Genomic DNA, 26,325 nt, shown 5'->3' on the forward strand with positions numbered 1-26,325 from the left:
GGAATTCTCGCTATAATTTTTTTAAAGCCTTTGTGCTCGCACTTCCTCCCTGAAAGGGTTTGGGGGACTGCACTTAAAGGGAGAAATGCAGTCTGTGAACGAGAGTTCCTGGTTGGAAAACACCCTTGCAGGGCAGCCGACTTGCAGATTCCTGCAAACTGTCAATTTGACAGGGCCTCCGTCTACCACTTCTGGTTCTAATAAATGTGTTTCGGCTGTGAATGGGCGTGTGTATCTCTTCGTGTAACAACATACTTTATTGAACTTTGAATTATCCAAGCGGGAATTCTTAGTTTCTAGGAACTTGCATTCGACCATGTGCTGCCTGGACCTCTGAACTTGATCTTGGTCATATTACCATGCCTTCTGCAAGTCACGTGGCCACAGCATGCCTCACTGCAGGCACTGCACCACAATGCAATGTTTGCAATGCAGATTATGGTGAACTTAACGGAATGAAGTTCTGTGTGGGCTACCTTGGTTCACATGGTACATACTGTCCTAGGAAGGTGGCAGCATGCAAAGACCTAAAGAAAAAAAGGCCTTTAAGGAGACGCTATAAAGAGAAACCCTAAATCAGCTCACACTGATACAGTATCCTTTCAAAAATTTTATTCAAATTTCGATGTCATGTAGTAGGTTGATTATAACAACAGAAAAAGTCAAACTTGCACCTCTTGAATTTTGTGCCGAAACACCAGTGCCAGTATGTAGGTGCGACGTCACATATTTCAATATGATATTTCATATTATTACGATATCAAGAGATGTTCAAGAGACGAGCCGCCGCAAGAAAGACGAAGTGTGTCTGTGCCCTTGGTGCGAGCGAGTGTGGGCCTGGCTGTCTGGCTCAAGTGCAAATAGCCACTTTCGTCTGTGTCCTTCCACACGTAACAATATATTTAGGACATTGTGGCTTAGTAGTAAAAGCTCTTGAAATATGCTAAGGCTCATTCTTTGGCTCTTTTAGAACACATATATGTAGCCCATCTTTAGTGATAAGCCTGACAAAGAAAGAACTAGGCCTGAGCAGATGCAGTCGCAACTTGTGACGTGGGAACTTCAAGGCGGTGTCGCCACTTGTTTCTGCGCCTTATTTTCTCGCTTGCCAGGCCTTCTATCAGAGCTGCCACTTAGCTATTGCAGACGCATAATTTTCTAATGAGCTTCACCGTTTCTCTACAATATTAAGTCAAGCTAGACTGAAAGATTAGGCTTAACCCTTTGAGGGTTAAAAACCTTTAAAATTTTAGTTTCCAGAAGTGGGAAGTGATTGAAAACTCATGAATACGGTAAAAATTTTATTGCAAACAATACTCTGTCTCAAAAACACTTGACAGGCATAAAAGTATACACAAAACAAGCTATACAGTGAGAGATCAAGAAAAAATATTTACAGCAAAATGTATAGTTGTCCCAAAAACGTGTTTCATGCACGGAGAGTATGCACACGCAGAAATGTCTACTACTGTCCGAGATGTCGAAAAATGTGTTTAGTTTTTCTTTAGAGTATGGCACTCTTTGAAGCAGGGCTCAGCGCAGAGCGCCTTGTTGCAAGAAACACACATATGAATCATGTTCCCTTTCTTTGCTTAGGGCGCAGGCTGCACCTGCGCTGCGTGCTGCTGCCTTGGCCAAACGGAAAGCTACTGGAAACACGAAAGCGGTAGCCATAAAAGACAATCCTATCGCCTACACGCACGCCTTGAATGTAGCAGACGAAGCACCCGCAACCATGTGAGTGAGCAGGCGGAGATAAACAAGTCAAGGTTGTGCGCCCTAGTGAGTGGAAAGGCGAATTCAAATAAGGTTGTGCAACTTTATAGAGACGGCAGCAGCTCTCAACAACCGGTGGTGTTGAATATGCGTCAAATATTAAGCATAAGATCTCCCCCCACCCCCGTACATGTACGGCAGAAACCAAGCGGGACAGACCAACAGCGTTGTAGACATATGACAAAAACCCCTAAAGGGTTGCCAACATATTTGGCATTTGCTGTGAAAACAGAGCTTTTGTAAGTGAGAAAATGAAAAACCAGAACAGCGCCACCTGCGTTGGACTAGGGTACCTATCATGTGAAGTCAGCACCGGCTGATTCACTGAGAGGGGGGTCACGTGAAGACCAATTCAGCTTGACCATATTGTAGCGGGCTGTTCAAATTGAGCAGCAGCAGCAGCAGGACCTCCGGCGGCAATTTCCCATGCAACATAGTGATACATTGACGCAAAGAAAATTATTTTTCGAAATGATACGATGAGCTAGTTGAGTAATCTATCAATCTAGCTCGACTTGAGGTCTTCCTTGCAGCACATGCAAAAGTGCACCTGAGGTACCCAAGGCACATACATTTTCTCTTTCAGCACACTCATTTATGTGCGCACGTACGCAAACTGCCATCCTGCAGGTATCCCGAGGCGTAGGTACAAAGTCCTAGAGCAGGCTCTCTGGCATGTCGGCACGCTGAGGGTAGCTAAGCTGGGTGCCGGGCGACTGGACCGTGATGCTGGCCACGTCGCACGCCTTCTTGATGGTATCCGCCAGGGGCACGTCACGGTGCCGCACGTAGTGGTATGCAAACGCCCCGTTGAATGCGTCGCCGGCTCCCTGTGCAAGCAGATAGAAAAGGCAAAGAAGATTGATTAACTGATCAATTGATTGATCAACGATCAAATCAATGGGCATAGTGTCTCAAAACAATGCAACAACTATAAGACACTGTAGAGGAGGGGCTCCAATTAATTTTGACAACCTGGAGTTCTTTAGCACGGACGCAGGCATCATTACATGACTGCCTTTGCATTCTGTTCCCATTGAAATAATGCTGCATTGGGAATCAAACCCACAACCTTGTGCTCCACAGTAGCCATAGCTGCAGAGCAACTACGGCAAGTCCAAGGTGCAGTCGACCACAAAAGTTTATGGGACATGGGATTAAATGGGAAAGGTGGATTCTTAAAAAGCTTGGATGCATAGCTTCGAATTCAAAGTTTCAATCTGAAGCACTTCATTGTGACTCGCATAGAGGTTCACTAGAAGCAACGGGCCTTAATGGAGCAGACATTCGCACTTGTCGTGGAACCCATGCCCTGTAAACTTTTGTGGCCAACTGTACTTGCGCAAGCAAGAGCAACTCGTCTACACTTGCATGGGTAATGTACTAACCGTCGTATCCTCCACGTCCACCTTCTCAGCTGGGACGTGAGTGAGCAGGCGGTTGGAACTGGTGCAAAAGTAGGCGCCCTGGTCACCGACGGTGATTATCACGGTGCGGCACCCCTTGGCCAGCAGAGCGTCCGCAGCAACCTGACACTCGGCCTTGGTGCCCACCTTGAGGCCAGTGAGTCTGCTAGCCTGGAACGAGATGAGGACTGATCGGTGCCCAATTTTAAGCTGCGCCAACAATAGTCAACTGGAGTACCAATGCATTTTGCCAAGGATATCGACGACATGTTTCGCAAAACTGGTGCCACGCGCAGGATTTCTGTTCTTTACTGCTCAGCTCTCAATCCGTAATCAGGACACGCTCTAAAGCAATTAATTACAAAGTTAATCAGTGGAATTTCCTTAACTAACATCACTCTGCAATTTGTCTTGCAAGTAGCATCAGCCTCCGAGTAATCCGGCTCGATGTGACACAACTGCAATATCTACCGCAGGACTGTATTTAATTAATAAGTCCCTTTCCATTAAGACGAATAAAACGGCATAGTGCTCAGACAACAATGCACATACCTCAGTCTCGTTAACGCAGAGGATGTCGGTCAACTTGTAAACTTCGTCCGTCATTGTAGGATCGTACGGCGCAGCGTTTACAAATGTCGTCACTGCATTGGAAAAACAAAAAGGAAATTAAAGCAGGGGTTGAATAAATGAGCTGCGAATAAATAAACCAACAGCCAGGGCAGCTTTGTGGCTTCCGCTGCTGGCACAATGAGCTGTTGCGCACGCCCATTAGCATTCCCGCCGAGCAGATGTGTGCAAACCACACCGCTACTTGCACACGCCGGTATGAGCAGAACAAACGGCAAACGTTAAGCCTATCTAATCCTTTCTTTGGCCGCTGACGAACGCCAATGATCTTTCTTTGGTCCCATCTCGTGCGTCATCAAGATGCGACACCTGCATCGCCGATGGCGGTGCTCTTCATTATGCCAGCTTTCTGAGGCACCTTCAGAGCGACGCTAAAGCATGCTGTTGCTTTCACTGCTTCACCCTCGAGCGAAGCTGCTCAGTTTTGTTTGTTTGTTCGATATAAAACAAAAAAACATGGTGTACCATGCCTTGTGCACATTCAACATATCGATTGCAAGTGGTTAATGCTGCACTTTTTGTTTTCCGTGACATTGCTACGTGCTGTGCATTTAAAGGCTAACAGCAAGCAAATATGGGACCGCGTAGGAAGCCTAGTTTAAGCTAACGTAGAGAACGAGAAGGTGCTGCGCAAAATTTTGGCGTTTGAAATACGAATGGAAGCACCATTACCGCTCGTCGGAAGTAATGCATGACCTCAGCATAATCTCCGAGACAAGGCGGTGCCCGTGGCGCGCTGAAAAAACCTGGAGGTCATGTCCTGGGACTTGCATCATAGCAACAACTACCGCGTCATCTGCTTAGGCGCAGTTTAAAGGCTTCTAACAAAATAAAGAAAAGCAACACATTACCAGTCCTGTGGCTTTGCCAGTATGGCTTCAGTACCATGTACAGTCAAACCTCGATATAACTGAACCTCGATTTAACGAAATTCACGATGTAACGAACTATCTTTATTTCCCCATCTTAGTTCTATTGAATTAACGAAACCTTGATATAACAAAATTCTCGATATAACGAAGTTTTTCGTTAGCAAGTACAACTTCGTTATATCGAGGTTTGAGTGTATACTGTTCACTTATAACAAATTTAACCAAAGGAAATTTCGTGAAGCTTTCAAGTATTCGAATGTTCAGCTAGCGCGCCCTTCATGTACCATTATGCTTTCGAGCAATCTTCAGGGCCTCGAGCATTGTCTGTCTGGAGCATTCGAAGAGGGCCACCAGAATCTTTGCGTTCTTGATCGCTTGCTCGGCGTCCTGCACGTCCTGCGGCAGGAGCAATGCAGCAGCTCCGGGGACGAAGACGATGCAGTTATGACCTGTAATGAAATTACGATTTAAAAGGTATAAATTTCGGTCGTCTGCACTCGTCCCTCTTAGAAATAAACTAGCGTTACAATTTATGACATCATGAGAAGCTGGTGCGGAAATTTCTAGCTGCCACCATCAACTATCATTTCTGCATGTGCTCGGTTTTACCAAGCCACCTCTCATACACCAACAAACATAAGTAAAAATGGATGTAACAAATTATCGGATTTATCAAGGTAAATTTTAAACGTATTTTGGTGAAATGAGGATGTAACAAATATAATTATAATTAATATCAAATTTACCGAAGGGGTTATATTTTTGTCCCGGATGCAGATATAACCGGATGGGTTATATTTTGCCCCTAGGTCAGAAACCCACGGCAAACCCCCGGGAGGCAGGCAAAAAACATTCTACTTTAATAAATGAATGAATAAATAAATGAATTAAATCTATGTACTGCACATTATTTCATAGACACTAGCATCAGCTTTCACTTGAGTATTTTAATGTAAAATTGTATGATTGCTTATTCATGTCACAAATCTTGGGTTCCTACGGAAAGGATCATGCACTCACTTATTCAAGCAAACAACGCAATCCCTATAAACTGTCGGAAGTTAAAAGGAAGAGATGCTGTCGATATCACCTTTCTTTGTTACAATGATGTTGGCCGTGGCATTGTTCGCCCTTGTGTCTGCCGGCTTGACGTGATCTAAAAGACAACAACATGCAGACGACGTAAACACACTTTGACAGATGTAAGTTCTAGATTAGAAGTAGACGACGGCACATACCTGTGTTAACTTTAATATCACGAAGGTACTGCAAGTAGTCCTTTCCGATCTTGTCACTGCCAACCTGAGCAAGAAAAAAATTAAATCAGATACAGGCAGATTATATTTTGCAATTGGGATGAAAATACAAGATCTTTGTTTTAGCCTTGAGGCAAGCAGTGCGAAAAAACATTACGAAGGAAAGAAATGATGGATGCAGCTTGTCTTTTCTTTCTCCATCTATGTTTGTTTATTTATGGACAGGCAAATAATACGCAATAACATTAAGATTTATAGAAAGGTGGCTGTTTGAATTAGAGATCAAAAGCAATGGATTCATACTGTAGTTGAAAAAGAACCATGGAAGGGGGGGGGGGAGTAAGTTATAACGAAATCGTATCTGACAGGAATATATAACTTCGTTATATTCAATATTCGTTATGTATTCGTTACATGCTAATATTGGTGACGAAATGTTAGATTTACTTCGTTATATCCACTAATTTGTTATTTTGAGGTTTGACCGCAATGAAATCACAGAATTGATAATTCATGTTCTGTTAAAATAATGGAATGGGTGCCAAGGTGAAAGAAAGACATTTGAGGACAGCATATATCACTCACAACATACAGTCTGGGTTAAGAAATATGCATGCATAGGATCGGTTCGACTTGCACAGGACAGAGCTACTTCGAGATTTCTGGGAGAGGCCTTTGTCCAATTTAGACTTCTGCTGCTGCAGACGACGATGATTGAGATCAACAAACCGGAATAATGAAAATGATCTCATTCCAATTCTATTTCGTGCATGCTTCAACTTGATTGGTGCCCTCATACCGCTACAATCACCAAGCAAGGAGTGGAAGATGATGATCGAAAGGAATTGCGGCATTATGCTGGCCTGCTGTTAATCATTTACCTCACTGTTTCATCGACTCAACCACGTGCAGAACCTGGAGCTCGCATTTGAAAAAGTGATACCGCTCAATTTTTGAAACAAATTAATTTCTACAATCAAGTCATCAACAATGAGGGCCATTCACAGCATTGCATAGTACATGCTGGCAGAGATCAGCAAGAAATAGGTGAATCAGTTTATCGTGCAGCTTTATTTTGTAGCTCTAATGACTTTAAACAATCTACCAACCTATGACAATTAAAGCATTGCTTTTCGACTGAGCTGCCTTGCCATTTTAGTGCAACAAGGCAGCAGTAATCACAAGATTCACAAGTCTTGCGCTGCGTGCTGGGTCGAATAAATGTGCAAATTACTGATACATGAATACGCAGGATGTGATACTCAAATTCAGGTCTTACGCACAATATTATTACATCACAAAAGGGACAACCCCCCGTCAGCTCTTCTATAGAACTCAATTTTTACCGTAGTCATTATCTGTATGATAATCACCAATAAAGCAAAGTTAAGTATACGCAAACTCACTTTTGCGATCATGCCGCACGTCAATCCCATGCGTGCGGCCATGACACAGGAATTGGCTCCCTTGCCACCATGGCCCATGACAAAGTCATTACCAATCAGAGTCTCCCCAGGTGCCGGGAAGCGATCAGCATAGCTGCGAAAGCAAAACGCATGGATAAATTCGCCATGTGAGCACGGAATTACACAGGCGTGTTTTAATTAGTTTTAAATGTTGCCACCATAAACACATAAACACATTCGACTACAAACATTTGCTCTTGTTCTCAAAACTATCTATTATCTCATGCGATATCTGCTGCCCCCCTTCTCTAGAAAAAAAATCCTGGGGGCACAGTTTGATTTACTTTTGTAGCATACAAAAATCGATATACAACTCTGGGGTTAACGTGCAATTTCTGCAGCCGTTACCTGATCAGATCGACCACGCAGGCTCCAAGAAATACAGCTTCGATAGTCTTGACATCAGGCTGCTTGACCTCGGCGTGTTTCTCCTGTTTGGGGTTGTCGCGCTTGGCATCCCCGTATTTGCTGGACGGCTTCGGTTCACTCATGTCGCGATCACGTCAGGCCGAGTGGCAGTTGCTCGATTCCAAGTGAAGTGTCACCTCCGAGCCCAGCTGCGCGCGGAAGCGCACATCGACGTTTGAAATGATAACGCTTATCTTTTCCTTTTTCCCCTAAAATCCCAAGCTGCGTAAACACGATCATCGCTAGCGAGGCAGCAGGCGTTGAGCAACGACTTCCAACATACGGCGCTAACATTCTGTGCGGGTTTCAACACTCTGTGTTTCGACTTACGGAGCTTTCAAGACACTGGTTGCGAATTGTTGCACAAAATTAACACAATGGGAGCAAGATCGCAAGGCGATCTCATAGGCGATCTCGAGGATCAGTGGGGATCATACCGTATTACTCGTCCTTTAGCCAGTGCGTAGAACGTACCACCGTCCCAGCAGCAGTTGCCATGCGCCGCAAGCCATAAAGAGATTTCATTATACAAACAAAAAGTCACGACGCAAAAGAGTAATTTAATTGTTTTAAACATGTAGTAAACGCTCTACTTTTATAAAGATGTAGACACACTTGCCTAATATGACTTATTTTTGGCAGTCCACAACGTGCACTACATCATAAATACCGGAACACCTCCGCGAGTATGCGTAGACTTCAACGGTGAGATTTAGTTTTGCAATTCGAAAACAAATGCCATGTGCTCGCGTGCGTGCTGCAATGGACACTCCTACTTCTCCGAAAGGTGTCACATTTTCTCCTGTTTCAGGTACGAGCACTTGCGTTTACTTCCTGCCACTACACTTTTTTGATGCAAGTGTTAACGAAATGGGCAAAGGTGAGAGTTCTTTTATCAGACATATGTGTGCGTGTTTCCCATGCAGATCGCAGCAGTACCAGCTAGCTCTGCCAAGGGCAACTTGACCGGTATCGCCCGAAAGATAAAGGACAGCTGCGCTGACATTTACAACTTGTCGCAGAGATGGGACACCCTCCGAGCCAACGGCGCCGTACTGCTGAATAGGATAGCCGGCACGAAGCTGAAAAGGCAAGTGTGCGCGCAGGCCTGCAGCGCTCGGCCGGTCACGTGTGAACAAAACGAAGATCCGCGCCTCTGTTTCACATGGTGTGATTTCGCGCTTACGAATTCGCAGATGCGCCAAAATGCACCGTCGGCCCTTCTGTGCGTGCGATTTTTCCGATGATCGCAGGCGCTGCACTTGTTATTGTGGCTTCCTCTGCTCAAGTGGCACTTTACCGACTGTAGAGGATGGGCCAAGAATTGCGCATTTAGCAGAAAATAAGTTCAGAAGATAAAGATTGTTGGGAAAGACGTGTTCAAAGTAAAGCAGTCACGGGAGTGAATCGAAAAATGCTTTAAAAAATATAAAACAGTTACTGATTTCTTTTCATGAGCAAAAAAAAAAAAAAAAGGACATTATGCAGAACTAACCCACATGTTGGACTCTATGTGAAGCAAAGCTTTAGTGACGTGCACAATTGTGCTTGACTTCAGACTTCATCATGTGCAGCGTCTGATCTCATGCAATTTTTATGTTTGTGCACTACATCCCTCGCAAGCTATGCTGAAATGCACGCACCAAATCAGGCGGCTGGAGAGCGTGAGACATATAAGCAGTGATGTCACTAGTACAAAGGCAATGTATGGTGCTTGTCGAGGGAAGGATGGCAATGACAGTTGTGCGCACGGAGAAGAATGACGCATATCTAGCTACATTTAAGGATTCTGTACCTGTTGTGTCACAGTGGAGCACACCACCATTCTGGAGGATGGGCCAAGATTGGACATGCTCCCGTAGCACTTACTGAATGGCTAAATCAGAGAAAATCATGACAGTGAAATAATTCATTGACTATAATTCACTATTCCACAAAGAGTTGCAACTGTGTACTTCTGATATATTTATGAGCTGACCCTATATGTACATGTATTATGTAAGAATTTGTGTTAATTCACTAGCACTGCTTTGTTGGTCAGCATACAGTGGTTATATAGGTTTGTTTGCTGGTCTTGCATTCAGTGCACATATAATGTCATGAAGATAAATATGCACCTAGGATTGCGCGCTCGGACTGTGGGTGCAGACAGAAGAGGCAGAAGTGAACAGGCGTTCTGGCGGACAGCTGATTGTCTGCTTCTCTTCATTGCAATGGTGCAGTCGACAAAAGCCCAGTCTTAAGGCACTTCAGCCTTAAGCACCGTACTGCGGAGGCCTTGCGTCCTCCTTTATCTCTTGCCGCTGTAGATGCACCCGGGAAGGTTTTGGCAGGTTGCCTCACCACCTGCCCCGCTGTAGACCCAGAATGCGAGCCATTTTTACCACCGTGGGTTTCGGACTCTGCCTCAACTTCCAACACCGTACCATCACTTCCAGAGACCGAGACCACTTTCGGTCTACAGCAGTCAGTGGAACGACTCCCAAACACATCAACGCCCAGGCGCATGGAGGCGCCGGTGCTACCACTCCAGGCATCTGACCTGTCCATGGATCATAGCAGGGACATGCTTCCCTGACTCGTCGGAGCCACATCGTTGCATGTCCTCACAGTCATTGGCCAAATTCGCGGCCGTTCACAGCGCACTGAAGGAGGCCTGGCTGAAGGTCATCATCATCAAAGACCTTCCTGCACGCGAAAGACGCGCAAGGCATCGAAAGAAACGCGCAAATGAGACGTGCATATATATATATATACGTGGGATAACTGCTCGCAGCACGGTAAAGTTTCATGAAATTCATGTCTGTAGGCTTACTGTTTTACTGGTCACCATGACAGTAATATTTTTACATCACCTGCATCACATGCTGCGGACGTGCACTGTGCTTCTTGCAGCTGCGATTTATGCAAATGATAACTTCGCATTGTCATTCATGGTGGCTGTAATTTTTGCATTGAACTCAGTGGAAGACTGAACTGGAAAATTGAAAGCGAAGTTTTCTTTGTCAACCCTACTGGCTGCTGCTGGGTCATTCGCAATCTCGGCAGATATATTTATAAATACATGTATATATCAATATATAAAACTTCGCTTTCAGACTTCCAGTTAGGCCTTCCGCTGAGTTCTCACAAATGCAAAAATTGCAGCTGCCAGAAGCACAGTGCAAGTTCCGGCATGCGATACAGGTGGTGTAAAAAATCCTACTGTCGTGGTGACCAGTAAAACAGTAACCCTGTTGACATGAATTTCATGAAACTGTACCATGTTTCGAGCAGCTATCCCACCATAGTAATTTTCAGCAGTGAAAATCGCTGTTGTCTTGGTAATGGTGTGCTTTAGAATTTTAGCACTGTATGTTCTGCAAGGTGCCTGAGTGCGTTTGTAACTCGCATAGTGGATAGTTGTGGATCACATTACAAATCTTTAAAGTACTCTCTAAAACGCGCTGTTGTACTGAGGGCTCTTGGGAACAAAGCAGTCTATGCACATTCTTATAAAAGAGCACTCAGAGATGATTCAAGAGTGTGGGTGTCACGTGGTCCCTGCTGCTGATTTAATTACATTAGTAACTTGGTTTATCAAATCCCACCCCTGTTTTATGTTTATGTATCTTATCTGTTGATTGGTCATAATGTTTGAAGTGTGGCTTTATGTTCTTACATGAATATGTTTATGTCTGTATTGCATGTGGAACTATAATTAATGTGGTGGCCCTGACTGTTCTCGTATATTTGTCGTACAGCCTGCAGGCTAAAGAGGATGAAGCTTCACACGACGCAGAAGCCAGCGATGAGAAGCTCTTAGAGCTTTGTTCATTGCTTCTTGATGTTTGGACTGAGAAGGTAAAACTGGATTTCCTCAATTACTTTCATAATGTACAGTCGACCGATTATTTAACAGTAACGGGCGAGCGTCGACTGGCCGGCTGGTCAGTGATTTCTAACGACGCGAAGCGATGAGATCAGCAAGATCTGGCCAGTCGATGCTTGCGCGCTATTGTTAAAGAATCGACCCCCTGTACATGATGGTAGGCCTGTCTTGCATATTCCTACCTGTCAACTTTTACAATTTTATTGTAAACTGATTTTTAGAGCTCGTTCACAATTGGCGTATTGACACCAATAATTTTATGATTTTTCTATTTGTGTCTGTCTTAGGGCAAAACTTATTTCGAAAGAATACAAATATACAATCACCGGCCGATTTTTCGTGGAGTCGTTATTGAGACAGGCAGATTATTCGGGCATAACCATGCAGGAGAGACACCAACTTAATGGGCACATGGATAACAGCAGCCGAGATTTCAGTTGCTAGTTTGCAAATATTTCATGAATAATCTCATCAACATTGCTCTTTGTCTGTGGTGCAGATCATTCTTGCTATAACTATGGAGAAGAGTGTCTGTTCACAGTTAATGTATAGACCAACGTTTTGAGAATTTTTTAATAAACAGTCAATATCTTGAGTATTCAAATCATTTCTTGGTATTTTTAACCAAATGTTAGTATTTTTTTGGCTTCTACTGTAATATATTTCAAGTTTAAAAGTTCGCAAGTGTGTTTCAAGTTTCAAGTTCGCAAGACGGACGGTTGCAGTGCAGCATGATGTGCTTGGATAAAAAAATATATATATTGCAACTTTCAGGAGCAGCAAGTCACCAAGATGACTGTGATTGTCAACAACCTGTCAGCCGTGGTTGACCTCCACAACACCTGGTCTTCATTGTGCGTCGAAGAAGTTCCCTTCACCACGTGGCCAGTCGAACGTTTCTGTAAGCCACCGCTGATGAAAGTAGCACCTGCTAATTTCGTTAACTTGCGTGGTTGAAGTTTTTTTGACAGCCTGTTGGATAGCCTTGATGCACATTGCGAGATCTAATGGGCCTTCTTATTCTGTGATCGTTCATATACTAAGCAAGTTGCAAGCATTTTAACCAGAGGCAGCGTTCTTCTCATGAAAGATGCAGAGTGCACACAACAGGTGCCGAAGCATCTACCGTCTATTTAAAAAAAAATAGTTCAAACAGATTGTTTTCAAAATTGCTTCCAGTGGTGGTTTTGTGTGCTTTGCATTGGATGAAATCATGTGCCATTGTCGGCAACGTTGCAGGCAGCGCATCTGATGTAAAGGTGTTTATGCATGCGACTTTGGTCCTGGCTGGAAGGGAGTTCCCTCTAGAGGAAGGGCATTAAGGCTTTCGTTTGAAATTGCAGTGGTTTTTGCACTATCCCATCATTAGGTACCTGATGCACGCACGGTGCTTGTTTGTTTGCAATGGCTAAATCTGGTGAGGGGTCCTTTAAGAAAAACCTTTACTCGACCAGCCTGAAGACCATTTGTCCTATTTCGTACAATAAAAGTTTTCTACTGCTACTTCAGCAGCTCCTGTATAAATACATTTCTTCCTTGCAGCGCATGCAAAAGTGCACCTGAGGTACAAGGCACATACATTTTCTCTTTCAGCACACTCATTTATGTGCGCACGTACGCATACTGCCATCCTGCAGGTATCCTGAGGCGTAGGTATAAAGTCCTAGAGCAGGCTCTCTGGAATGTCGGCACGCTGAGGGTAGCTAAGCTGGGTGCCGGGCGACTGGACCGTGATGCTGGCCACGTCGCACGCCTTCTTGACGGTATCCGCCAGGGGCACGTCACGGTGCCGCACGTAGTGGTATGCAAACGCCCCGTTGAATGCGTCGCCGGCTCCCTGTGCAAGCAGATAGAAAAGGCAAAGAAGATTGATTAACTGATCAATTGATTGATCAACGATAAAATCAATGGGCATAGTGTCTCAAAACAATGCAACAACTATAAGACACTGTAGAGGAGGGGCTCCGATTAATTTTGACAACCTGGAGTTCTTTAGCACGGACGCAGACATCATTACATGACTGCCTTTGCATTCTGTTCCCATTGAAATAATGCTGCATTGGGAATCAAACCCACAACCTTGTGCTCCACGGTAGCCATAGCTGCAGAGCAACTACGGCAAGTCCAAGGTGCAGTCGACCACAAAAGTTTATGGGACACGGGATTAAATGGGGAAAGGTGGATTCCTAAAAAGCTTGGATGCATAGCTTCGACTTCAATGTTTCAATCTGAAGCACTTCATTGTGACTCGCATAGAGGTTCACTAGAAGTAATGGACCTTAATGAAGCAGATATTCGCACTTGTCGTGGAACCTGCGCCCTGTAGACTTTTGTGGCCAACTGTACTTGCGCAAGCAAGAGCAACTCGTCTACACTTGCATGGGTAATGTACTAACCGTCGTATCCTCCACGTCAACCTTCTCAGCTGGGACGTGGGTGAGCAGGCGGTTGGAACTGGTGCAAAAGTAGGCGCCCTGGTCACCGACGGTGATTATCACGGTGCGGCACCCCTTGGCCAGCAGAGCGTCCGCAGCAACCTGACACTCGGCCTTGGTGCCCACCTTGAGGCCGGTGAGTCTGCTAGCCTGGAACGAGATGAGGACTTATCAGCGCGCAATTTTAAGCTGCGCCAATGATAGTCAACTGGAGTATCAATGTATTTTGCCACGGATATCGACGACATGTTTCGGAAAACTGGTGCCGCGTGCAGTGTTTCTGTTCTTTACTGCTCAACTTTGAATCCGCAATCAGGACACGCTCTAAAACAATTAATTACAAAGTTAATCAGTGGAATTTCCTTAAGGTGGCGGTCCCACTCCGGCGGCATGCGCACTGCATTTTAGTCATTTTATGCGGATGCACTGTGCTTCCTACGCTCATTGGACAAATCTTAACTTCATTGCGTTAGAAAGCTCACTTTCTGAGCTTTCCAATGACACCTAGTATTATCGCCTAGCCTGAAGCATTACGTGATGGCAGTCGAAACAGTGGAAGCAAAAAACTGTGTTTTTGCTGTACTAGCCTTCGTTGTACTGCGCTTCGAGCTAAACTCTTGAATATAACAAAATGAAATATGCTGTGTCTTTAAATGACATGTTATACAGTTAAACCTGCTTATAATGAACCTCCATATAACGAATTCCTGGATATAACGAAGTTTTTCTATTCCCCGCCGTTACTCCATAGAAGCACTCGTATTTGAGACCTCTACGTAATGAAGTGGCAGCAGGAGACCCCCTCGAAATAACTAATTTTCCCCGCCGACAACCTAGAGATTTCACCCCAAATTTTGTCATTTTTGCGCGAGCAGCAACCGGAAGCACCTTCTCCGCCGCAACGGAATGTGAAGCGGCGGCGGCGCGCTTGGCGCGCTCGAATTCGCGACGACTGCGAGGCGAGAGCGAGCGCACGTGTGCGTGCGAACGTGAGGCAGGCCTGCATCCTTCGACCGAGCAATCTTCCCGCCATGGGCGTGACTTTTCCCCCTCCCTTCATTCAACCTGATCCCGCCGCTTGCTGCAGCTGGCCTAGCCCGCCAAGCCGGCTCTCTCCTTTTCAGTTGATGTTGCCGAAGGAAAAACAAACATTTTTATTTATTCTTTTTCAACGCGCTGGTAGCGCCACTTTTTGGTTACTGCGCAGGTCTCTGTGCTTCACTTCACTAACCTGATACTAGGTGACACTATACGACGCTACGACGCCATCGTGTCGCTCGCTCTTCGTTTCCGACGCCTCGCGTTCGTGCGAAACGACACGCGTCCAAGCATTCAGTACCTGGTGTGACATTCCAAGGATGAGTGCTTCGACGAAGAAACGCAAGATATTGACTCTTGAGGACAAAATGGCCATCTTGGACGCTGTTTCTGGAGGCCAAAAAAAGGGTGCGGAAAACGGAAAATGGGTGGGCGTTACAATTGAGGGCGCGTTAGAATCGAGTAAATACGGTAAGTGTTTCTTTTTCGAGTTTTCGTGCTGAACCTGCATATAACGAAATCCTCCTTATAACGAAGTTTTTCTGGAATTTGTCGATTTCGTTATATCCAGGTTTAACTGTACAAGTTTTCTATGAAGAGAAATTACGTGTAAAGCAATTAGAAATTTATACAGGCGCCAGTAAAATGGGCAAAACTACAAAAGTTTATGAATGAATATCTTTTTTCCTTTTAAACTCAAGACAACAATATTTAGTGGTTTTCTAGACTACAGTGTACTCATCATCTATGCGAAGTTGTTTTGTGTTCTGATGAACAGTTCGTGAGTTATTATTACTTCAAATTGGCATTTTAGGACTATACTTGGTCAAGCATTACCGACGACGGAACAAAACTATTCTAGCTGAAACTCTGAAATTTTCAATAATCAAGCAGCAAGCCCTTATCTCAGATTCTATGAAGAGAAAATTGGCTTATGTTAATTAGGGAATCTACAGAGGAGTAGTGAATTTAGCTAATTTATCTGCTTGCCAGGTCCGTGCAAATTGACATTCGTTTTCATGTACACGCTAATTGCACAACAATTGTTGCACATTACTATACCATACAGTGTCATGTAATTACTAGCACTCACGAGTTTTACTAAGCAGTGCTTGAAACCGAAGATTTTCAATGAATAATAAATCTCACAGGCGATTTTTGGTGGTGGTGCCATCTGTGCAAAAAGATATCAAGCTGTTTCACGTCAGTTCCAACGTTTGTCAAATGTGGCGCCACTAAACATTACAAAGCGAGATCATGTGATCGTATGCCGTAGGCTAATGTGAGGACTTGGTATTAGACGCCTGTGTCACGAAAACGGCTGTAGACGAAACACGGACAACTTTTGGGGGCTGCGCGCAAGGCTGTGCGCGAGTGCTTGCGATGGCCATCGTAATCATAACGCTGGTGCGATAAGCGCTAGCAGTGGTGAGTGCGTGTGAATTTCCTAAAGCAAACGTTCTAAGCAACTACTTCATTTACCATTCCACTGTACCGCGGCTCTGGAACTCAAATGACGTGATCTCAAACAATTCGCGCAGGCTCACTAGCGGAAGCGCCATCGAACCCGTGACCGCACGGGAGTGTGCGCAATTTCTACCCCAATAAAGCAGCCTAACCATGTGTGCTATATGCTGTCCATTTGATAGGGGCGAGCGAATAATACCTTTTGTCACCGAATCGAATACGAAGCGAATACAGCCAAAGACAAATCGAATCGAATAATGACTATTCGATTCAAAACCGAATTGAACAGTACATTATTAGATTCGTTGTTCAAAGTTATGAATATTCACCCACCTTTACTAGTATTTAATCAGGATCATACAACTACTTTGTCCTACAGCCCATGTTTTAAACACGGTCCTCGTGTTTTACGCGAATTACTGACAAAAGTTGGTGCACATACCAAGGTTTTCAGACACCTGGCAAAGCGAACGCCTGAAAAAACAAGGTTTTCCGAAGTGTTTCAAATGATATTGAAAAGAACAATAAATGTGCACCTCAGTGAACAACTAAAAAAATGATTGAACATAACTGGAGCCTCAAATTTCAAAACAATTGCCTGTGGTTGGAAACATATTTGTTCCCACTTGAATGGGTCCTGAAGTGACAGGCAGTTTTGTACATGAGGGTAGCGCAACCGCAGACACGGATAGAATAAAAGAACACGAGTGCTGTCAGTACTGTCATGAACTGTTTCAACCAGCTTGTATTTCGGTTACTGGAGATTGACATATACAATGACATGACATGTACACAATGAACAAAAAGTTTGAGGCGCATAAAAAAAAAATTTTTATGTGTTAGCGATCCTTCCGTGGTACTTGCCGATTGTGAGGTGCAATTTCTGGACGCAAGAATGTGACGGAAGCATTTTGGATGGCCACTGCGCATGATGAGGTATTTTTTGTTCGTTGCATATATGTCGTCTTTCACCCAATAAAATTCAGTTGTGAGTATGCGCGCGTCCTGTCCACTTATATTTATGTTGCCCCTGTTTTTATAGCGCAGTATCCCCCTTTTACAAGATGAACATCCACCAACTAGCCCAACTTGCAGCTCTACTGTATCGCACAAGGTGAAGATTTGAACTATTCCACGACAGGCAGAGCTATCATCAGTCGGCGTTCCTGAAGTGGTCTCCATCTGATGTACTAAGCTCAGTATCAATGCTGCATAGCTTCGGAAATTACAGGAACCGGCACTCTGGCACCAAAACATAGCCGACACCCTAGGAACATTTGTTCGCCAGCCCATTCTATTCCCCCATTCATGTTCATGTAGTTTGCAAACAGCGAAAAAAAAAAGACATCTGTTTTGGGATACATGAGGCTAATAGTGCTTTAGTTCACTACACTCAAAGCCTTTCCGTCGCGCATGTATGTAAAAAAAAGCACCCTTTTTGGCGATCTGCAAGGCGCGCAATAGGGGCTCTGTTTATTGTTAGCGAGCTTGCTGGGGGGCTTCTGAACGTCGGGAAGTAGGCATCAGGTCGAGTGGCACATGCGGTCGAAACAAAACTGGTGTCAGCCGTGCCCACAACTCTAATTTCTATGCACGTGGACGGGGGTAGCTTACAAAAGCACTGCTACTTCTTCGAACAGTAGGGCCTCGACACACGGCTGTTCCATGCGACCGAACAGTGCCGGTGTGCGGGGCCGGTGACAAACTTTCTTGAAGAAATCACTCCACGAACGGTCTTCCTTTTTCTTTTTACTTAGTCGCTCTGTTGTAAATATTTCGTTGTTACTCCTATACTAACTTTTACCCCTACACTTTTACCGCTACCTCTCCTCCACTGCTGACCGCTGTTCAGGTGTCAGCAGACTGCGCTAGACAGTTACTGCGGTCCGTAGCAATTTTCTTCCCTTTATTTATCTTTATAGGCACAAAGCAACAGTGACCATTTTAAGCCTACAACCTTCGTTTAGCGGGCCAGTACTTTGAAAAATGCTAAAAAAAGATATACACTAGGAAGAGAAAGAAACAAAACTAGTTGACGATCAACGTCACTCAAGATTCTGCAGTGAACACTGGGTCTGCAGGCCATCTGACAGGACGACTTTCGAAGCAGCGGCCCACACTCACATGACAGTCAGGTAAAAAGCGGCAGTGACGGACCACTAATAGCCACCATCGTCACCACTGATCATTTTACAAGGTTCGACCGAGCCATTGTTGAAAGTATCAGCGGGGAGAAAGCCACCACGCGCAGCAACAAAACAACAATGGTGCTAGGAACAACTTGTCATGAAAAGAAGGGGGGAGGGGGACTTTTCCTCAACTCAGTGGATCACCTGTCACAGCATCGCAAGAGGGCCAGACCGGGGCATGCTGCGACGGCGAAGAGCAGATTTTTTTCGCTTTTTCCAGACATGACTGAGTGGCATCGCCTGGTGGGAGAAGCTGAACTACACGCAAGATGGCGACAGTGATACCTTCACCTTAACTAACACCACTCTGCAATTTGTCTTGCAAGTAGCATCCACCTCCGAGTAATCCAGCTAGATGCGACACAACTGCGATATCTACCGCAGGATGTATTTAATTAATAAGTCCGTTTCCATTATGATGAATAACACGGCATAGTGCTCAGACAACAATGCACATACCTCAGTCTCGTTAACGCAGAGGATGTCGGTCAACTTGTAAACGTCGTCCGTCATTGTAGGATCGTACGGAGCAGCGTTCACAAATGTCGTCACTGCATTGCAAAAACAAAAAGGAAATTAAAGCAGGGGTTGAATAAATGAGCTGCAAATAAATAAACCAACAGCCAGGGCAGCTTTGTGGCTTCCGCTGCTGGCACAATGAGCTGTTGCGCACGACCATTAGCATTCCCGCCGAGCAGATGTGTGCAAACCACACCGCTACTTGCACACCGGTATGAGCAGAACAAACGGCAAACGTTAAGCCTATCTAATCCTTTCTTTGGCCGCTGACGAACGCCAATGATTTTCCTTTGGTCCCATCTCGTGCGTCATCGAGATGCGACACCTGCATCGCCGATGGCGGTGCTCTTCATTATGCCAGCTTTCTGAGGCACCTTCAGAGCGACGCTAAAGCATGCTGTTGCTTTCACTGCTTCACCCTCGAGCGAAGCTGCTCAGTGTTTTTTTTTTTTGTTTGTTCGATATTAAAACAATAAAACATGGTGTACCATGCCTTGTGCACATTCAACATATCGATTGCAGTGGTTAATGCTGCACTTTTTGTTTTCCGTGACCTTGCTACGTGCTGTGCGTTTAAAGGCTAACAGCAAGCAAATATGGGACCGCGTAGGAAGCCTAGTTTAAGCTAACGTAGAGAACGAGAAGGTGCTGTGCAAAATTTTGGCGTCTGAAATACGAGTGGAAGTGCTATTACCGCTCGTCGGAAGTGATGCATGACCTCAGCATAATCTCCGAGACAAGGCGGTGCCCGTGGCGCGCTGAAAAAACCTGGAGATGATGTCCTGGGACTTGCGTCATAGCAACTACCGCGTCATCTGCTTAGGCACTGTTTAAAGGCTGCTAACAAAATAAAGAAAAGCAACACATTACCAGTCCTGTGGCTTTGCCAGTATGGCTTCAGTGCTATATACAGTCAAACCTCTATATAACAAAATTCGCGATGTAACGAACTATTTATATTTCCCCATATTAGTTCTATTGAATTAACAAAACCTTGATATAACGAAATTCTCGTTATATCGAGGTTTGACTGTATACTATTCACTTATAAAAAATTTTGCCAAAGCAAAATTTCGCTTGAAGCTTTAAGTATTCGAATGCCGTTCAGCTAGCGCGCTCTTCATGTACCATTATACTTTCGAGCAATCTTCAGGGCTTCGAGCACTGTCTGTCTGGCACATTCGAAAAAAGCCACCAGAATCTTTGCATTCTTGATCGCTTGCTCGGCATCCTGCACGTCCTGCGGCAGGAGCAATGCAGCAGCTCCGGGGACGTAGACGATGCAGTTATGACCTGTAATGAAATTATGATTTAAAAGGTATAAATTTCGGTCGTCTGCACCCGTGCCTCTTGGAAATAAACTAGTGCTACGATTTATGACATCAAGAGAAGCTGGTGTGGAAATTTCTAGCTGCCATCATCAACTATCATTTCTGCATGTGCTCGGTTTTACCAAGCCACCATTTATACACCAGACAAACATAAATAAAAATGAATGTAACAAATTATCGGATTTATCAAGGTAACTTTTAAACGTATTTTGGTGAAATGAGCATGTAACGAATATATGCTTATAATTAATATCAAATTTATCGAAGGCATTCCATTTTTGTCTTGGATGCGACCCCCCTATTAGGTGAGAAACCCTTGGCAAACCCCAGGGAGGTAGCGAAAAAACATTCTACTTTAATAAATGAATGAATAAGTAAGTTAAATCCATGTACTGCACATTATGGCATAGACGCTTGTATCAGCTTTCACTCTAGTATTTTAATGTAAAATTGTATGATTGCTTGTTCATGTCACGAATCTTGGGTTCCTGGGAAAGGATCATGCACTCACTTATTCAAGCAAACAACGCAATCCCTATAAACTGCCGGGAGTTAAAAGGGAAAGATGTTGTCAATCTCACCTTCCTTTGTTACAATGATGTTGCCTGTGGCATTGTTTGCCCTGGTGTCTGCTGGCTTGACGTGGTCTAAAAGACAACAGATTGACATGTAGATGACATGAACACACTTTGACAGATGTAAGTTCTAGATTAGGAGTAGACAGCACATACATACCTGTGTTAACTTTAATATCACGAAGGTACTGCAAGTAGTCCTTTCCAGTCTTGTCACTGCCAACCTGAGCAAGAAAAAAAAAATGCTGATATAGGCAGATTTACATGTTTTACAATTAATTGGGATGAAAATACAAGATCTTTGTTTGTCTTGAGGCAAGCAGCGCAAAAAAACATCCCGAAGGAAAGAAAAGATGGATGCAGCTTGTCTTTTCTTTCTCCGTCTATGTTTCTTTGTTTTTTATGGACAGGCAAATAATGTGCAATAACATTAAGGTATATAGAAAGGTGGCTGTTTGAATTAGAGATCAAAAGCAATGGATTGATACTGTAGTTGAGAAAGAACTATGGAAGAAGGAGGGGGGGGGTAAGTTATAACGAAATTGTATCTGACACGAATATATAACTCCATTATATTGAATATTTGTTATGTATTCATTACATGCTGATATTGGTGAGGAAATGCTAGATTTACTTTGTTATATCCACTAATTTGTTATATTGAGGTTTGACTGCAATGAATCCACAGAATTGATAATTTGTGTTTTGTTGAAGTAATGGAATGGGTGCCAAGGTGAAAGAAACACATTTGAGGGCTGCATATATCACAACATACAGCGTGAGGTTAAGAAATATGCATGCATAGGATCGTTTCAACTTGCACAGGACAGAGATTTCTGGGAGAGGCTTTTGTCCAACTTGGGACTGCTGCTGCTGCGGACGGCAATGATTGCGATTAACAAACCAGAATAATGAAAATGAACCCATTCCAACTCCATTTCATGCATGCTTCAACTTGACTGGTGCCCTCATACCACCACATGCAATCACCAAGCAAGGAGTGGAAGATGGATTATCGAAAGGAATCGCGGCATTATGCTGGCCTGCTGTTAATCCTTTACCTCACTGTTTTACCGACTCAACCACGTGCAGAACCTGGGGCACAAATTTGAAAAACGATACTGCTAAATTTTGAAACAAATAGATTGTCTGCGCGCAAGTTACCAACGCCACTATTTTGGGGGGGGGGCCATTCACAGCGTTGCGTAGTGCTGGCAGAGGTCAGCAAGAAATGAGTGAATCAGTTTATCGTGCAGCTTTATTTTGTTGCTCTAATGTCTGTAAAGCAATCAACCAAATATGACAAAGCATTGCTTTTTCGCTAAGCTACCTTGCCATTTTGGTAAAAGAAGGCAGCAGTAATCACAAGCTTTTCTCTTAAAAGTCTTGTGCTGCATTCTGGGTAAAATAAGTATACAAATCACCGGGAGTGGGGCTCCTGCGCCGATTGCGCCATTTTGATACAAACGCAGATTCCTGCGCCATACTGCGCGAAGCACGGAAAATTGACCGAAATTGCGCCACGAAATTGCGTGTGCTCCGGCAGTGGCCGCGGACAGCGAGCGGATTCGTTCTCTGAAAAAGAGTGCAGCCGATCACATTCCGCCGACCGCGCAACGGCGCCTGCCTCACAGTTTCTCGTGCTTTTCGCGCTTATAATAGAATTTTTTTTACCGCTTACGGAAAGTGGTCGGCGCGCGCGCGGCCACTCCCGGCTGTTTCTCACTGCTGTCGCCAGGGCGGCTGTATTTAGAGTGATTGGGCTGAGCGGCGCGGCGCTCCCTAGCTGAGGCGTAAAACAACGAGCACTGCGAGCGAACTGATATCATAGGGAGGCGCAGTGGGTTCAGCGGGCGGGCGTCTCAATCCGCAGGGCCAGTATAACGTAAAAATATTCCAATCTGTCTTTAAGCCCATATGCCTGAGCCATTTTGACACATCGCAAAGGGCTAAGCGGCGGATCTGGAATAAAAAGTCGCAGTTTCGCCCGAAAGGCGAAGCGTCGATTGCGATAGCAGATTAGTAGACAGCTATACGAAGTAAGGATAGTAGTTTTATCGGCCGTATAAACTTGTAAACATTGGCTTACTAAATGGATGGGCGAATAGTGAAGTTGAGGTTCGAAGCAAATAGTAGGTGATTTGGTCGAAGAATTTCGAATCGAATAGTTCAAATAGTATATATCACATATTACAGTAAAACCTAATGAATTCGAATTTCACGGGACCGAAAAAAAAAAGTCCGAATTAACCGAGTGCCGAATTATCAGGATATCCAGAAAACAATAAGCAAATGCTTACTACGTCAGCACGATTTTATTATTGGAATGGATGAGCAAGTCCTTTTGCTATTTTGCTCAAAAGCAGTGCAGAAGCTGCAATTCTCGTCATCTCGTGACTGCTTGGCTCTCGCAGCGGTGATCGAGGCTTCGAGACTTCCTTCGCAGCACGGCCGCGGCGCGCGCCTTCAGTTGCGACGCGCTTTGCACTACCGCGCGCACATCCCGATTATTTTTTCGCCAGTAAGCTGATCGCTAACAGATCGCACGTCCATCGCGATGTAGCCGGTGCCCTTCATCATCTACAGCTTTGTACAGAGTCAAGCCGAAACAACTGTTTGTCGCAACCGCGGCCGCTATCGACGCGATTATGAACGGCGACTTTGCGGTGCTTAAGGCAAGAACGAAACTACCGTTCGCTGCAACAACTGCAGACGAAATCGCGGTCGTTATCTATGCGATCGTGGATGGCGACTACGCAGCTTTTCAGGCACGCAGCCGACGTGCGTATTGAGTCAAAACGAAACTACTTTTTGCCGCCACTGCTGCGGAAAAAACCAAGACCGCTATCGACGCGATCATAGATGGCGACTGAAATCCCTCGGCCGCGCTGTTATAGGCACGAAGCGTTCCGTCGTTGCTGTCACTCATGTACGATCAACGCCTTGGTACGATTTCCGTTGATGACTATGGCAATGCGGACTCCGCCGCTTTGTTTCGGTTGTACGGTAGCGCCGTTACTGCTTTCTTGCGTCGCACATTTCCGGCTCTTTAATGCAAAAACGCATAGCCTTCGAGATTTACAGTTGACGTATGGCAGCCATGACCTAAAGCATGGCCTCCGAGATGTGTTGGAAGGAAGCGCGGCAGCAGCAGTGAGCGAATTGACCTTTGTGCTGCCTCTCGCTTCAACGCGAACTATCTAGAACTAAGCGCACGAAGCTATGAGCACTGGCACTACCACTCGCACTCTGTCCCCATCGCAGACCACCGTTACTAGATGAATCTAGCAACGTTGATCGCAGACCGCTTTCAAGATAGGGATGATGATAAGTGGTTCTTGAGGGAAAGGGAAAGGTTGGCGCTATCTTATAGGGCCCGCGCTGCTGCGCCATACGCAGCACCCCCCTCCCTCCCTCCATTCACCACGCGGTGCCTTGCGTGCGATCGAAGACATATGTCTTCGCGAGGAAGCGCACATGCATGTGCGCTTCCTCCCCGCTTCCCTCCCTTGCGCGCGCGAGATTGAGCCGACGATACGATTTCAGGCGACCATGTTATCGCCCAGGGACGGAACATCAAGGCGACGACGACGACGGCAGATATGCACCTGGAGTGTCCATGATTGCTATCGCAATAAATTTACAGATTGGAATATAGTTTTACGTCATACCAGCCCAGGGTTGATTGCGACTCTCTGGGTATGCGGCGACATATCGTGACCCAGAAATTATGTTAGCGCATCGATCGGACTCATAATTTGAGAACGTTTTCCGCTATCGTCATGAGCGTCGGCGCGGGAATATATAGTTCGATTGTAGTTCCACTGATGTTTTCTGCTTTACAGGAAAACGTGCGTTGTGCCGCTGCTCGACCCACTCTTCCATATGTTCTGGTATGCTATAGCTACAATTAAATTAAAGCGTGCTTCTGGTATGCGCTTTGTGTTGGTTTATTCTCTATTTAACCGTGGTTTCAGCGCTGCCATATTCCATTATTCCACCAATATTCAGATTGGCCTGCTCCAAAATGAAATTTACTCTGCTCCACGCTGCTACAAAATGCAATTCTGTCTGCGTCAAACTGCTCCAAAACCCAATCTTACTTGCTCCAAAAATTGCTCCAAAATGACTTTGGGCAGTCCCACCCCTGAATCACTGATACGTGATTACGCAGGATGTGACACTTAAATTCTGGTCTTACGCACATTTTTACGACATCACAAAAGGGACAAATTGTCGGCTCTTCTACAGAGCAAAATACGGCAAAGTTAGGTATACACAAACTTAGAGAAAGGCGTAAACTCACTTTCGCGATCATGCCGCACGTCAATCCCATGCGAGTGGCCATGACACAGAATTTGCTCCCTTGCCACCATAACACATGACAAAGTCATTGCCAGTCAGCGTCTCCCCAGGTGCCGGGAAGCGATCAGCATAGCTGTGAAAGCAAAAGGCAAGGATAATTCACTATGTGAGGGCGTGTTTTAATTAGTTTGAAATGTTGCCACCACAAACACATAAACACATTCGACTATAAACACTTGATCTTGTTCTCAAATTAAAAGTATACATTATCCCGTGCGATATCTGCTGCCCCCCCCCCCCCCCCCCTTTCTCCAGAAAACAACAAAACAAAACAAAAAAATCCTGGGGGCACAGTTCGATTATACTTTTGTAGCATGCAAGAGTCGATATACAACTCTGGGGTTAATGTGCCATTTCTGCAGCCGTTACCTGATCATATCGACCACGCAGGCTCCAAGAAATACAGCTTCGATAGTCTTGACGTCAGTCTGCTTGACCTCGTCGTATTTCTCCTGTTTGGGGTTGTCGCGCTCGGCATCCCCGTATTTGCTGGACGGCTTCGGTTCACTCATGCCGCGATCACGTCAGGACTGAGTGGTAGTTGCTCGATTCCAAGTGAAGTACGTGTCACACACCTCCGAGCTCCTGCGCGCTGAAGCGCATTTCGACGACTGAGGTGATAACGCTTATCTTTTTTCCTGAGATCTTAAGCTGCGTAAACACGATCATTGCTAGCGAGGCAGCAGGCGTTGAGCAACGACTTTCAACATACGGCCCTAAC

The 26,325-nt window shown here is 45.0% G+C and overlaps 3 protein-coding genes across 9 annotated transcripts in view; 1 reads left to right on the forward strand and 2 right to left on the reverse strand.

The window, feature by feature from the left end:
* Positions 1-599: 599 nt before the first annotated feature.
* LOC119463397 (ribokinase-like) lies at positions 600-26,179 on the reverse strand. Its single transcript, XM_037724243.2, is given in 10 exon segments — positions 600-2,326; positions 13,245-13,522; positions 14,082-14,270; positions 19,274-19,365; positions 20,462-20,626; positions 21,246-21,311; positions 21,400-21,463; positions 25,546-25,595; positions 25,598-25,677; positions 25,974-26,179. Coding segments are annotated over 9 exon segments (1,023 nt in total). The 5' UTR covers positions 26,117-26,179; the 3' UTR covers positions 600-2,326; positions 13,245-13,348.
* LOC119463396 (ribokinase) lies at positions 600-26,310 on the reverse strand. Of its 3 annotated transcripts, none has more exons than XM_049656682.1 (9): positions 26,176-26,310; positions 7,755-7,951; positions 7,347-7,479; positions 5,923-5,986; positions 5,775-5,840; positions 4,969-5,133; positions 3,735-3,826; positions 3,165-3,353; positions 600-2,606 (listed from the first exon to the last, which is right to left on the reverse strand). In XM_049656682.1, exons 2-9 carry the CDS (start codon positions 7,895-7,897, stop codon positions 2,433-2,435), a joined length of 1,026 nt encoding a protein of 341 aa, XP_049512639.1. In that variant the 5' UTR covers positions 7,898-7,951; positions 26,176-26,310; the 3' UTR covers positions 600-2,432. The 3 variants fall into 3 exon arrangements, with proteins under 3 accessions (XP_049512639.1, XP_049512640.1, XP_049512638.1); XM_049656683.1 differs by lacking the exon at positions 26,176-26,310 and adding an exon at positions 8,145-8,275 and having other exon boundaries at positions 7,755-7,963; XM_049656681.1 differs by lacking the exon at positions 26,176-26,310 and having other exon boundaries at positions 7,755-8,270.
* The window catches only part of LOC119463750 (cyclin-dependent kinase 2-interacting protein), a 29,143-nt gene continuing 11,326 nt past the window's right edge, over positions 8,509-26,325 (forward strand). Inside the window, exons 1-4 of one of the 5 annotated variants that reach the window (XM_049656689.1) lie at positions 8,517-8,625; positions 8,748-8,904; positions 11,558-11,657; positions 12,460-12,586. In XM_049656689.1, the coding sequence (XP_049512646.1) occupies positions 8,550-8,625; positions 8,748-8,904; positions 11,558-11,657; positions 12,460-12,586 (460 nt within the window). In that variant the 5' untranslated portion in view covers positions 8,517-8,549. Of the gene's footprint in view, positions 8,626-8,747; positions 8,905-11,557; positions 11,658-12,459; positions 12,587-26,325 lie in introns of all 5 variants that reach the window. The other 4 variants (XM_049656688.1, XM_049656687.1, XM_049656686.1 and 1 more) reach the window with 4 other exon arrangements.

This window comes from Dermacentor silvarum, chromosome 9 (genome assembly GCF_013339745.2).
Source record: "Dermacentor silvarum isolate Dsil-2018 chromosome 9, BIME_Dsil_1.4, whole genome shotgun sequence".
In the NCBI taxonomy this organism is placed as follows: domain Eukaryota; kingdom Metazoa; phylum Arthropoda; class Arachnida; order Ixodida; family Ixodidae; genus Dermacentor; species Dermacentor silvarum.

What these genes read in the sequence shown, in the direction of transcription:
- LOC119463396 (XM_049656682.1), bottom strand. Translation starts at nt 7,897, where the DNA reads ATGAGTGAACCGAAGCCGTCCAGCAAATACGGGGATGCCAAGCGCGAC. An exon ending in CGTGCGGCATGATCGCAAAA is followed by an intron (nt 5,987 to 7,346) that starts GTGAGTTTGCGT and finishes TTTCTTGCTCAG; the next exon opens with GTTGGCAGTGACAAGATCGG. An exon ending in CATCATTGTAACAAAGAAAG is followed by an intron (nt 5,134 to 5,774) that starts GTGATATCGACA and finishes ATTTCATTACAG; the next exon opens with GTCATAACTGCATCGTCTTC.